Genomic DNA, 14197 nt, shown 5'->3' on the forward strand with positions numbered 1-14197 from the left:
TCTCTACTAGTCCCTTGTAACCTTGTAAAACTATATAAATTTAATTTGTAATATAACCCACCATTGAAACTCTTACACTAATTGAAAAGACTAACATAAAGTTTACCTGTCTCACAGATGGATCCAGTATATCCATACTTGCAGTCACAGCGGTGACTTCCAGGATAATTAACACACGTGCCTTCGTTCTTACATGGATTAGCCAAGCATTCGTCGATATCTGAAAATAACGTTATTGATCAGCACAGAAATAGGCCATTTGCCCTAATAAATATAATCTGTATATGAGTTTTTAGCAGTACAAAATGGGCCACAATCTGTGTTAGCAGTCCGTTTATTATATCAAGAAACTATCCTGATAGAATTCTATTTGTTTCGCTACTATAACCAATATTTACACACGTGGCTCAGTTCTGACATGGATTATGCGAGTATTCGTCGACATCTGAAAGTAACATTATACATGATCACAGAAAGAGACTATTCCTCTAACAAATATTATCTATATATACAACTTTTTGGCATTAAAAAATAGGTCAACATCCGCGATTTGCTTTAATTTAAATTTAATTTAATTATTAAGCTAGGCACTATCATTCTATCAAAAAATTCATTCAATATCTGATTACATCACAGTTGCAACTTGTCATGACCCAACCCCTTTCTGTTGTTAGATTTTTTGTAATATTGCACCATGTTTTCATTTGATCCACTGCATTTACGTATCTGAGTAGCTGCGTTTGGTTTTAGTTAATGCCAGAAATACAAGCACATAGATGTCTCTTTCAGTTCGATAATTATGTCATTACGCTTGATAGAGCTTCTCAGTTTAGGTTTCTTTGAACCTTCTTTGTCGAGAGTTTTACGCTTGTTCTTAAGCAAAGCTTTACGTAAAGCGTTACCTGTAACCTTTGTAAAACTATATAAATCTAATTTGTAATATAACCCACCATTGAAACTCTTACACTAACTGAAAAGACTAACGTAAAGTTTACCTGTCTCACAGTTGGATCCAGTATATCCATTCTTGCAGACACAGCTGTGACCTCCAGGAAAATTAACACACGTGCCTTCGTTCTGACATGGATTAGCCAAGCATTCGTCGATATCTGAAAAAAATGACGTTATTGGTCAGCACAGAAATAGGCCATTCGCCCTAATTAATATAATCTATATATGAGTTTTAAGCAGTACAAAATGGGCCACAATCTGTGTTAGCAGTCCGTTTATTTTATCAAAAAAGTATCCTCATAGGTTTCTATTTGTTTCGCTACTGTAACCAATATTGACACACGTGGCTCAGTTCTGACATGGATTATGCGAGTATTCGTTGATATCTGAAAGTAACGTTATTCATGATCACAGAAAGAGATTATTCCTCTAACAAATATTATCTATATATATAAATTTTTGGCGATAAGAAAATGGGTCAACATCCGCGATTTGCTTTAATTTAAATTTAATTTAATTCTTAAGCTAGGCACTATCATTCTATCAAAAAATTCGTCCAATATCTGATTACATCACAGTTGCAACTTTTCATGACCAAAACCCTTTCTGTTGTTAGATTTTTTTGTAATATTGCACCATGTTTTCATTTGATCCACTGCATTTACGTATCTGAGTAGCTGCGTTTGGTTCTAGTTAATACCAGAAATACAAGCACATAGATGTCTCTTTCAGTTCGATAATTATGTCATTACGCTTGATAGAGCTTCTCAGTTTAGGTTTCTTTGAACCTTCTTTGTCGAGAGTTTTACGCTTGTTCTTAAGCAAAGCTTTACGTAAAGCGTTACCTGTAACCTTTGTAAAACTATATAAATCTAATTTGTAATATAACCCATCATTGAACCTCTTACACTAACTGAAAAGGCTAACGTAAAGTTTACCTGTCTCACAGATGGATCCAGTATATCCATTCTTGCAGTTACAGCTGTGACCTCCAGGAAAATTAACACACGTGCCTTCGTTCTGACATGGATTAGCCAAGCATTCGTCGATATCTGAAAAAAATGACGTTATTGGTCAACACAGAAATAGGCCATTTGCCCTAATTAATATAATCTGGATATGAGTTTTTAGCAGTACAAAATGGGCCACAATCTGTGTTAGCAGTCCGTTTATTATACCAAAAAAGTATCCTCATAGGTTTCTATTTGTTTCGCTACTGTAACCTATATTGACACACGTGGCTCAGTTCTGACATGGATTATGCGAGTATTCGTTGATATCTGAAAGAAACGTTATTCACGACCACAGAAAGAGACTATTCCTCTAACAAATATTATCTATATATATAAATTTTTGGCGATAAAAAAATGGGTCAACATCCGCGATTTGCTTTAATTTAAATTTAATTTAATTATTAAGCTAGGCACTATCATTCTATCAAAAAATTCGTCCAATATCTGATTACATCACAGTTGCAACTTTTCATGACCAAAACCCTTTCTGTTGTTAGATTTTTTGTAATATTGCACCATGTTTTCATTTGATCCACCGCATTTACGTATCTGAGTAGCTGCGTTTGGTTTTAGTTAATGCCAGAAATACAAGCACATAGATGTCTCTTTCAGTTCGATAATTATGTCATTACGCTTGATAGAGCTTCTCAGTTTAGGTTTCTTTGAACCTTCTTTGTCGAGAGTTTTACGCTTGTTCTTAAGCAAAGCTTTACGTAAAGCGTTACTTGTAACCTTTGTAAAACTATATAAATCTAATTTGTAATATAACCCATCATTGAAACTCTTACACTAACTGAAAAGGCTAACGTAAAGTTTACCTGTCTCACAGATGGATCCAGTATATCCATTCTTGCAGTTACAGCTGTGACCTCCAGGAAAATTAACACACGTGCCTTCGTTCTGACATGGATTAGCCAAGCATTCGTCGATATCTGAAAATAACGTTATTGATCAGCACAGAAATAGGCCATTTGCCCTAATAAATATAATCTGTATATGAGTTTTTATCAGTACAAAATGGGCCACAATCTGTGTTAGCAGTCCGTTTATTATATCAAAAAAGTATACTCACAGGTTTCTATTTGTTTCGCTACTATAATTAATATTGACACACGTGGCTCAGTTCTGACATGGGTTATGCGAGTATTCGTCGATATCTGAAAGTAACGTCATTCATGATCACAGAAAGAGACTATTTTTCTTACGAATATTATCTATATATATAACTTTTCGGCATTAAAAAAATTGTGTCAACATCCGCGATTTGCTTTAATTTAAATTTAATTTAATTCTTAAGCTAGGCACTATCATTCTATCAAAAAATTCATTCAATATCTGATTACATCGCAGTTACAACTTTTTTTATGACCAAACCCCTTTCTGTTGTTAGATTTTTTTGTAACATTGCACCATGTTTTCATATGATCCACAGCATTTACGTATCTGAGTATCTGCGTTTGGCTTTAGGTAATGCAGAAATACAAGCACACAAATGTCTCTTTCAGTTCGATAATAACGTCATTACGCTTGATAGAGCCTCTCAGTTTAGATTTCTTTGAACCTTCTTTGTAGAGAGTTTTACGCTTGTTCTTAAGCAAAGCTTTACGTAAAGCGTTACCTGTAACCTTTGTAAAACTATATAAATCTAATTCGTAATATAACCCATCATTGAAACTCTTACACTAACTGAAAAGGCTAACGTAAAGTTTACCTGTCTCACAGATGGATCCAGTATATCCATTCTTGCAGTTACAGCTGTGACCTCCAGGAAAATTAACACACGTGCCTTCGTTCTGACATGGATTAGCCAAGCATTCGTCGATATCTGAAAATAACGTTGTTGGTCAGCACAGAAATAAGCCATTTTCCCTAATAAATATAATCTATATGTATGAGTTTTTAGCAGTAAAAAATGGGCCACAATCTGTGTTAGCAGTCTGTTTATTATATCCAAAAAGTATCTTCATAGGTTTCTATTTGTTTCGCTACTGTAACCAATATTGACACACTTGGGTCAGTTCTGACATGGATTATGCGTGTATTTAACAGTTATCCTGCGAAATCGCGCGGAATATCGCCTGATACTTAAAATCAGGCGATATGCCGCAAGATTGAGCAGGATAATTGTTTTATTATTCAACACATTGATAACAAAGCACAGGTTTATAGCAGAAAAACTGGAGGCGATCTTTATTTGCCAAAATAAAAAAATACACTTGCAACATTTTCCATCGCGCAGACCTCCTTGAATGAAAGCGGCAGCTTTGTTTAAGTTTGAATGAAATCGAGAGCGTTTTGCATCAAATTAAAAAATTGAGTACTCGTCTAACGCACTGATCGCTTTGGCAAAACTTTCCACAAATTTGTAGCCCCAAAAGCTAAAACTAAACTGTATTTTGAAGCTGCGAAGGATTTTTAGTCAGCCGGGCCGAGCTGAACAGACTGGAAAAGCTTTTTAACAATTTCTCGGGTGAGTGTTTCTTTGTTTACTACGTAAGCAATTTCACGATCTTTTCTCAATGTTTTGACAAACGCATCTAGTGCCTTGTTCCTTGCAAGAACTCTGGATCTTTTATGAAACTAAACGGTTTTTTCAAGCGGCTCTGATTTTTCTGAGAATAGTTACTTTGTACTCCGTCTACTCCGTGTATCGTTTTGTCTGCAAGAAAGCTAAAATTTCTCGAGGCACTTCGGTGAGAGTTTGAATTTTCTCAGGTGGTTTTCTCCATCTCTTCCAGGCGAGTCGAGATCTCTGTTTAACGGTTGCAAGAACCAATCTAAGGAAATACATGTACTGTTTGCAATTTCTGAGCCCTAGAATACGGGACAATCCAAAAGTCTAGCGAAAAATATATCAAATGTTTTTGCTGAACTGTAATTTGCCAGTTCACAAATAGAAAGCTAGGTAAGCAGTAAAAGTTTTTGCACTAACCATTACAATTCTGAACAGCAACCTTGGTTGCCTTTTATGTGTTCAGTATAAAACAGCGTTATTAATAGTTTGGTGATGATCTTGCGCGGTCGTTTGTACCTTTTGAAAGCGCTCTGCCATTTTTCTCTTCGACTCACGAAAACTACGTATATCGCAGGATATCTGTTGTGTGCGGACGACATATATCGAGTTCAACATGACCATATTTGGGCAGTGTCACAATGTGTTGAACAATAATCGTCGATATCTGAAAGTAACGTTATTCATGATCACAGAAAGAGACTATTCCTCTGAAAAATATTATCTATATATGTTAACATCGGCGATTTGCTTTAATTTTAATTTAATTTAATTCTTAAGCTAGGCACTATCATTCTAACAAATAGTAACAATGATTTTGTGATGACGACAACGACAACAATAACCACAAATAATTTCATCGGTAACGTCATGTCAACATCCTGTTTTTCTTTTTCAGTGGGTTGATGTGGTTTGTATTATCTCTGTTTATCTCACCTTGTTCACAATTGCTGCCCGTGTACCTCGACGAACAAACACAACGATGACTCCCAACAAGATTGACACAGGTAGCTCCGTTCTGACAAGGATTGTTTAAACACTCGTTTACATCTAAAAAAGTAGAAAGATGTTAGAAACTAGCAGTAACTGTAATGAGGAAGACCGTTTTATTAATAAATAGTTACGATTTATCAGAGAAAATGAATTTGAAAAAAAAAAAAACAAATACAATACTCTCTTTTTGTATTTCAGTTAACAAATTAGACGGCTAGCTGTAGGTTTCTATCGGCTGATAGTCGCCCCGAACCAACTATCAAAGGCAACAGAAACCGAGAGCGAGATGTCTTATTTTTTTTAGCATACCCCACTGATCGATGATTTCTCGAAAACGGAAGGAATGTGGCTTGGAAGCCTAAAATACAACTTAGGCAAACACGCCCCATTCCACATTGCATGGCCAGAAGAATATGTATTTGCGTTAGGTGTCGCCTTCGCCTATGACTCCACCACTAGTTACAAAATAAATTTTGAAGAGAAGCTTGTGACGCTAAAGAACGTTTTAAATCTATGGACAACTAGGAACTTAACTCTCATAGGTAAAAGGCGGTCTCAATATGGTTGACTTTACCATATTCGAAAAATCGCTTAAAGTAGTTTGGGTCAAACGTTTACATGAAGCTGGCGGTAGTAAATGGTGTTCCGTCTTCTCCTCTGTTATTTCTCAATATTGGGGTCGATTTATCTTTGAATGTAATTTCGACACACACGATTTAAGTTTGACCACACACGTGCCAAGGTTTTACAGAGATATACTGACTGTTTGGCAAGAATTTCACTCTAAGAACCCTTCAACGGTTATGGATTATCAACATGAAACTATTTGGAACAACCGTTTCATAAGAATAGAAGGGAAACCTGTGTTTTACGCCACATGGTACGGATAAGGGGTCACTAAAATTTACCATCTTCTAAACGAAAGCGGAAACTTTCTATCAAAATCCGATTTTCAACGAAAATATGGTTTAGCAGTAGACTGTCTAACTTATAATGGTCTCCTCTCTGCGATCCCTAATCTATGGAAAAAAAAATCAATTCTTAATCCAGAACCTCTCAAGAACAGTGATAAACATAACCTCGCTTCTTCAAACGTCACCGCCAAAATTGCACGCAAAATTTTTGTGCTGAAAATGCTTAAACCTCCGAACGTAGAAAGGATACTAGCCGAACAAAATCTCACAGTTAAGGATATTTACGAGTTGCCCTTCAAGGTCACAATGGAAAACAAACTTAGATGTTTTCAATATAAGGTGGTACATAAAATTCTACCAACCAATAGCAAACTTTACAAAATGAAGCTGAGAGCATCTCCGAGCTGTGATCGTTGTAACCACCCCCATGAAAATTTATTTCACCTTCTATACGAATGCCCCAGTACTCACATTTTTTGGCATATTGTAATTAGTTGTTGGAATGAAAAGAGATCAGAAAACGTTACCTTAAATTCTACGGATATTCTATATGGTTATAAGCCTGAATTAAATACTTGTCTAGCTCTTAATCATTATGTCATCATTGCAAAATATCACGTCTTTCTTTTGTGGTTAAACAAAGCCTACCCTAGTTTTGAAATCTTCAGCTTGTTACTTAATGAAAAGATCCTTTGTGAACGCGCTATTGCTTTTAAAAATAATACACTAAGAAAGTTCAGAGCAAAATGGACAACACTATGCGCATGAGCTGCAGTAAATATGTTCGTCTCGAGGGATGTGCCACCCCTATTTTATTTTCCTTTTTCATATTTTTTATTTGTCTTGCTTATTAGTTATAATATCGCTCTCTTGTATGTATACTAGCCCTGTCGATAAACAATGTATAGAATGGTAAAAATTCTTTGTATTCTAGTTGTGTAAGTATCCGTAAAGTAAGTTATGTGGCTGGCTGTATCACCATTGTATGCAAATAATTCAATTAAAATATTACTTATAAAAAAAAGAAACCCCACTGATCAATCTATCAGACAAAATAAAATATGTTTCAATAAGTTTGATACATTCTGCTAAATCGTGCGCGCTCTGACAAACTGGTTCATTTGCAAAGTTCGTTCATCAAAGAGGACACTTTTTAAGAGTCATTTTCAGAGAACACCAAGCAAAATTCAGAAAATTTCAACGGACGGGGGTTGGCAAAATTAATTCATACTAAGACAATGATTAGTTTGGTGGACTAATGGACAAATATATCACAATTAGCTCGTTAACTGTTCCGTTATTCGAGTTACAGGCATCACTTTCCATAAACCCCTCGAGCACCATTTTTAAGACTTAAAAGTGGCCAAATTTCAAAAGCCTGCTTAAACCTTGAAATTAAAGAATAAAAGTCCGTGTTTTCTATGTGGTACAAACCAACATAGAAGTACTTGTCTAAGTACACGGATAGAGCTGTTAAATCGTGGAATGCAAGTAAATTAAAGAGGGCCTGATGATACAAGGCGCACACCGGTTTCACAGTTATTGCTAGTGTACCCCTCGTGCTTCCCGCAAGATTGAAACAGGCAGCTCCGCTCTTGTAGGTATTGTTGGAACTGTCGTTTGTATTTTGAAAAGTAGTTCTCAAACTCATTAATAATTTATCAAGAGAAAACAAAGAAAATCACTGCTATGACTGAGGTTTGGATATGTTTTCCTAATTACCATAAGGTTTCGCCAACTTTAGCCTTGGATTTCTCCAAGAATTATTGATCATTTGAGAAGCCATATCAAACAATCCAAAGTGTGTGTCATCAGATATCCAAACACTTCGAAGTCGCTTAAAAGAACTCGGCTACGCCTCGTTTTTTCAACCTTCTTCTCAGTCTTTGGATATCTGATAAAACACGCTTTCTTGCGTTTACATAGGCATTAAAAAAAATAAATAAATAACTAAATAAATAACAGCAACTGTATTAAGGAAAAACGTTACATTAACAAATAGTAACAATGATTTTGTGATGAAGATAACGACAACAATAACCACAGTGGGTTGGTGCGGTTTGTATTATCTTCGTTGATCTCACCATTTTCACAGTTGTTGCCCGTGTATTTCGACGTACAATCACAACGATAACTTCCAACAAGATTGACACAGGCACCTCCGTTCTGACAAGGATTGTTAGAACACTCGTTTACATCTAAAAAAGTAGAAAGATGTTAGAAACTAGCAGCAACTGTAATGAGGAAGAACGTTGTATTAATAAATAGTTACAATTTATCAGAGAAAATGAATTTGTAAAAAAAATACAATACTCTCTTTTTGTATTTTAATTAACAAATTAGACGGCTAGCTGTAGGTCTCTATCGGCTGATAGTCGCCCCGAACCAACTATCAAAGGCGACAGAAACCGAGAGCGAGATGTCTAATTTTTTTAGCATACCCAACTGATCGATCTATCAGACAAAATAAAATACATTTCAATAAGTTTGATACATTCTGCTAAATCGCGCGCGCTCATTCATCGTTAAAACAAAGCTAAACAGTGTTTAATTCGACTTTATCTTGTTATTTAATGGATGTTGTAATTTCTTTTTGTGTTTTAGAGAAATCGAAAACAAAACAACAACAGCACTTTTTACTTTTCTTTGACAAATGTGACTTAATTGGCCTGGTTCCAATCCAGACCAGCACCATTTTTGTCACTTCAAAGCGCCCAAATTTTAAAAGCCTGCTTAAACCTTGAAATTAAAGAATAGAAGTCCGTGTCTTCTGTGTGGTACAAACCATCATTGAAGTACTTGTTCAAGGACACGGCTAGAGCTGTTAAATTGTGGAATGAAAGGAAATTAAAAAGACCTGATGATACAAGGCGCACACCGGTTTCACAGTTATTGCCAGTGTACCCCTCAGCTCATGCCTCCCACAAGATTGACACAGGCAAATCCGCTCTTGCAGGTGTTGTTGGAACAGTCGTTTGTATTTTGAAAAGTAGTTCTTAAACTCATTAATAATTTATCAAGAGAAAACAAAGAAAATCACTGCTGTGACTTTGGTTTGGATATGTTTTCCTAATTACCATAAGGTTTCGCCAACTTTAGCCTTGGATTTCTCCAAGAATTATTGATCATTTGAGAAGCCATATCAAACAATCCAAAGTGTGTGTCATCAGATATCCAAACACTTCGAAGTCGCTTAAAAGAACTCGGCTACGCCTCGTTTTTTCAACCTTCTTCTCAGTCTTTGGATATCTGATAAAATGCGCTTTCTCGCGTTTACATAGGCATTAAAAAAAAAATAAATAAATAAATAACAGCAATTGTATTAAGGAAAAACGTTACATTAACAAATAGTAACAATGATTTTGTGATGACGACAACGACAACAATAACCACAGTGGGTTGGTGCGGTTTGTATTATCTTCGTTGATCTCACCATTTTCACAGTTGTTGCCCGTGTATTTCGACGTACAATCACAACGATAACTTCCAACAAGATTGACACAGGCACCTCCGTTCTGACAAGGATTGTTAGAACACTCGTTTACATCTAAAAAAGTAGAAAGATGTTAGAAACTAGCAGCAACTGTAATGAGGAAGAACGTTGTATTAATAAATAGTTACAATTTATCAGAGAAAATGAATTTGAAAAAACAAATACAATACTCTCTTTTTGTATTTTGATTAACAAATTAGACGGCTAGCTGAAGATTTCTATCGGCTGATAGTCGCCCCGAACCAACTATCAAAGGCGACAGAAACCGAGAGCGAGATGTCTAATTTTTTTAGCATACCCCAATGATCAATCTATCAGACAAAAAAAAAATACATTTCAATAAGTTTGATACATTCTGCTAAATCGCGCGCGCTCATTCATCGTTAAAACAAAGCTAAACAGTGTTTAATTCGACTTTATCTTGTTATTTAATGGATGTTGTAATTTCTTTTTGTGTTTTAGAGAAATCGAAAACAAAACAACAACAGCACTTTTTATTTTTCTTTGACAAATGTGACTTAATTGGCCTGGTTCCAATTCACTCTTAACGTAAGAAGATTCATTTAGTTTCTATTGAATCCCAGCTATGGAAATGATTTTTTTCATAGATGTTATTGCATTCATAACAGTCGTCATACTTCAGAGCGATATTTTTATCATTGTTTTTATCTTTGTGGTCTCACAATGTGAATTACTTCCAAATACCTTATGTGCATCTACACTAGGTATTTTTACCACATTGAGGGGGTTGTCACACCACAAAAATAGAATTTGTCAGTATTACTGTGTTTTGGCAAAGGAGCATCCAGAATTAATAATATAATAATAACAATAATAATAATATTAATAATAATAATAATAATAATAATAATAACAATAATAATAATAATAATAGTAATAATAATAATAATAATAATAATAATAATAATAATAATAATAATAATAATAATAATAATAATAATTTCAGGCATCAATTTCCATGAATCCCTCGAGCACCATTTTTGTCACTTCAAAGTGCCCAAATTTTAAAAGCCTGCTTAAACCTTGAAATTAAAGAATAGAAGTCCGTATTTTCTGTGTGGTACAAACCATCATAGAAGTACTTGTTCAAGGACACGGCTAGAGCTGTTAAATTGTGGAATGAAAGGAAATTAAAAAGACCTGATGATACAAGGCGCACACTGGTTTCACAGTTATTGCCGGTGTACCCCTCAGCTCATGCCTCCCACAAGATTGACACAGGCAAATCCGCTCTTGCAGGTGTTGTTGGAACAGTCGTTTGTATTTTGAAAAGTAGTTCTCAAACTCATTAATAATTTATCAAGAGAAAACAAAGAAAATCACTGCTGTGACTGTGGTTTGGATATGTTTTCCTAATTACCATAAGGTTTCGCCAACTTTAGCCTTGGATTTCTCCAAGAATTATTGATCATTTGAGAAGCCATATCAAACAATCCAAAGTGTGTGTCATCAGATATCCAAACACTTCGAAGAACTCGGCTACGCCTCGTTTTTTCAACCTTCTTCTCAGTCTTTGGATATCTGATAAAATGCGCTTTCTCGCGTTTACATAGGCATTAAAAAAAAAATAAATAAATAAATAACAGCAATTGTATTAAGGAAAAACGTTACATTAACAAATAGTAACAATGATTTTGTGATGACGACAACGACAACAATAACCACAGTGGGTTGGTGCGGTTTGTATTATCTTCGTTGATCTCACCATTTTCACAGTTGTTGCCCGTGTATTTCGACGTACAATCACAACGATAACTTCCAACAAGATTGACACAGGCACCTCCGTTCTGACAAGGATTGTTAGAACACTCGTTTACATCTAAAAAAGTAGAAAGATGTTAGAAACTAGCAGCAACTGTAATGAGGAAGAACGTTGTATTAATAAATAGTTACAATTTATCAGAGAAAATGAATTTGAAAAAACAAATACAATACTCTCTTTTTGTATTTTGATTAACAAATTAGACGGCTAGCTGAAGATTTCTATCGGCTGATAGTCGCCCCGAACCAACTATCAAAGGCGACAGAAACCGAGAGCGAGATGTCTAATTTTTTTAGCATACCCCAATGATCAATCTATCAGACAAAAAAAAAATACATTTCAATAAGTTTGATACATTCTGCTAAATCGCGCGCGCTCATTCATCGTTAAAACAAAGCTAAACAGTGTTTAATTCGACTTTATCTTGTTATTTAATGGATGTTGTAATTTCTTTTTGTGTTTTAGAGAAATCGAAAACAAAACAACAACAGCACTTTTTATTTTTCTTTGACAAATGTGACTTAATTGGCCTGGTTCCAATTCACTCTTAACGTAAGAAGATTCATTTAGTTTCTATTGAATCCCAGCTATGGAAATGATTTTTTTCATAGATGTTAATGCATTCATAACAGTCGTCATACTTCAGAGCGATATTTTTATCATTGTTTTTATCTTTGTGGTCTCACAATGTGAATTACTTCCAAATACCTTATGTGCACCTACACTAGGTATTTTTACCACATTGAGGGGGTTGTCACACCACAAAAATAGAATTTGTCAGTATTACTGTGTTTTGGCAAAGGAGCATCCAGAATTAATAATATAATAATAACAATAATAATAATATTAATAATAATAATAATAATAATAATAATAATAATAATAATAATAACAATAATAATAATAATAATAGTAATAATAATAATAATAATAATAATAATAATAATAATAATAATAATAATTTCAGGCATCAATTTCCATGAATCCCTCGAGCACCATTTTTGTCACTTCAAAGTGCCCAAATTTTAAAAGCCTGCTTAAACCTTGAAATTAAAGAATAGAAGTCCGTATTTTCTGTGTGGTACAAACCATCATAGAAGTACTTGTTCAAGGACACGGCTAGAGCTGTTAAATTGTGGAATGAAAGGAAATTAAAAAGACCTGATGATACAAGGCGCACACTGGTTTCACAGTTATTGCCGGTGTACCCCTCAGCTCATGCCTCCCACAAGATTGACACAGGCAAATCCGCTCTTGCAGGTGTTGTTGGAACAGTCGTTTGTATTTTGAAAAGTAGTTCTCAAACTCATTAATAATTTATCAAGAGAAAACAAAGAAAATCACTGCTGTGACTGTGGTTTGGATATGTTTTCCTAATTACCATAAGGTTTCGCCAACTTTAGCCTTGGATTTCTCCAAGAATTATTGATCATTTGAGAAGCCATATCAAACAATCCAAAATGTGTGTCATCAGATATCCAAACACTTCGAAGTCGCTTAAAAGAACTCGGCTACGCCTCGTTTTTTCAACCTTCTTCTCAGTCTTTGGATATCTGATAAAACACGCTTTCTCGCGTTTACATAGGCATTAAAAAAAATAATAAATAAATAACAGCAACTGTATTAAGGAAAAACGTTACATTAACAAATAGAAACCATGATTTTGTGATGACGACAACGACAACAATAACCACAAATAATTTCATCGGTAAAGTCAAGTCAACTTCCTGTTTTTCTTTTTCAGTGGGTTGGTGCGGTTTGTATTATCTTCGTTGATCTCACCATTTTCACAATTGTTGCCCGTGTATTTCGACGTACAATCACAACGATAACTTCCAACAAGATTGACACAGGCACCTCCGTTCTGACAAGGATTGTTAGAACACTCGTTTACATCTAAAAAAGTAGAAAGATGTTAGAAACTAGCAGCAACTGTAATGAGGAAGAACGTTGTATTAATAAATAGTTACAATTTATCAGAGAAAATGAATTTGAAAAAACAAATACAATACTCTCTTTTTGTATTTTAATTAACAAATTAGAGGGCTAGCTTTAGGTTTCTATCGGCTAATAGTCGCCCCGAACCAACTATCAAAGGCGACAGAAACCGAGAGCGAGATGTCTCATTTTTTTAGCATACCCAACTGATCAATCTATCAGACAAAATAAATACATTTCAATAAGTTTGATACATTCTGCTAAATCGCGCGCGCTCATTCATCGTTAAAACAAAGCTAAACAGTGTTTAATTCGACTTTATCTTGTTATTTAATGGATGTTGTAATTTCTTTTTGTGTTTTAGAGAAATCGAAAACAAAACAACAACAGCACTTTTTATTTTTCTTTGACAAATGTGACTTAATTGGCCTGGTTCCAATTCACTTTTAACGTAAGAAGATTCCTTTAGTTTCTATTGAATCCCAGCTATGGAAATGATTTTTTTCATAGATGTTATTGCATTCATAACAGTCGTCTTACTTCAGAGCGATATTTTTATCACTGTTTTTATCTTTGTAGTCTTACAATGTGAATTACTTC

At 34.7% G+C, this 14197-nt stretch overlaps 1 protein-coding gene across 11 annotated transcripts in view; it reads right to left on the bottom strand.

Moving 5' to 3' along the window:
* Nucleotides 1-14197, bottom strand: part of LOC146490039 (uncharacterized) — a 105473-nt gene that overhangs the window by 44277 nt on the left and 46999 nt on the right. For 8 of the 11 annotated variants that reach the window (XM_085123700.1, XM_085123909.1, XM_085123622.1 and 5 more), the window contains exons 22-31: nt 13442-13555; nt 11603-11716; nt 9817-9930; nt 8468-8581; nt 5413-5526; nt 3676-3789; nt 2783-2896; nt 1890-2003; nt 996-1109; nt 107-220 (exon numbers count right to left, since the gene is read on the bottom strand). In XM_085123700.1, the coding sequence (XP_084979826.1) occupies nt 107-220; nt 996-1109; nt 1890-2003; nt 2783-2896; nt 3676-3789; nt 5413-5526; nt 8468-8581; nt 9817-9930; nt 11603-11716; nt 13442-13555 (1140 nt within the window). The remainder of the gene's footprint in view (nt 1-106; nt 221-995; nt 1110-1889; nt 2004-2782; nt 2897-3675; nt 3790-5412; nt 5527-8467; nt 8582-9816; nt 9931-11602; nt 11717-13441; nt 13556-14197) is intronic. The other 3 variants (XM_085123978.1, XM_085123773.1, XM_085124158.1) reach the window with 2 other exon arrangements.

Source organism: Pavona decussata, unplaced genomic scaffold, assembly GCF_977016875.1.
Source record: "Pavona decussata unplaced genomic scaffold, jaPavDecu1.1 SCAFFOLD_2, whole genome shotgun sequence".
In the NCBI taxonomy this organism is placed as follows: Eukaryota; Metazoa; Cnidaria; class Anthozoa; order Scleractinia; family Agariciidae; genus Pavona; species Pavona decussata.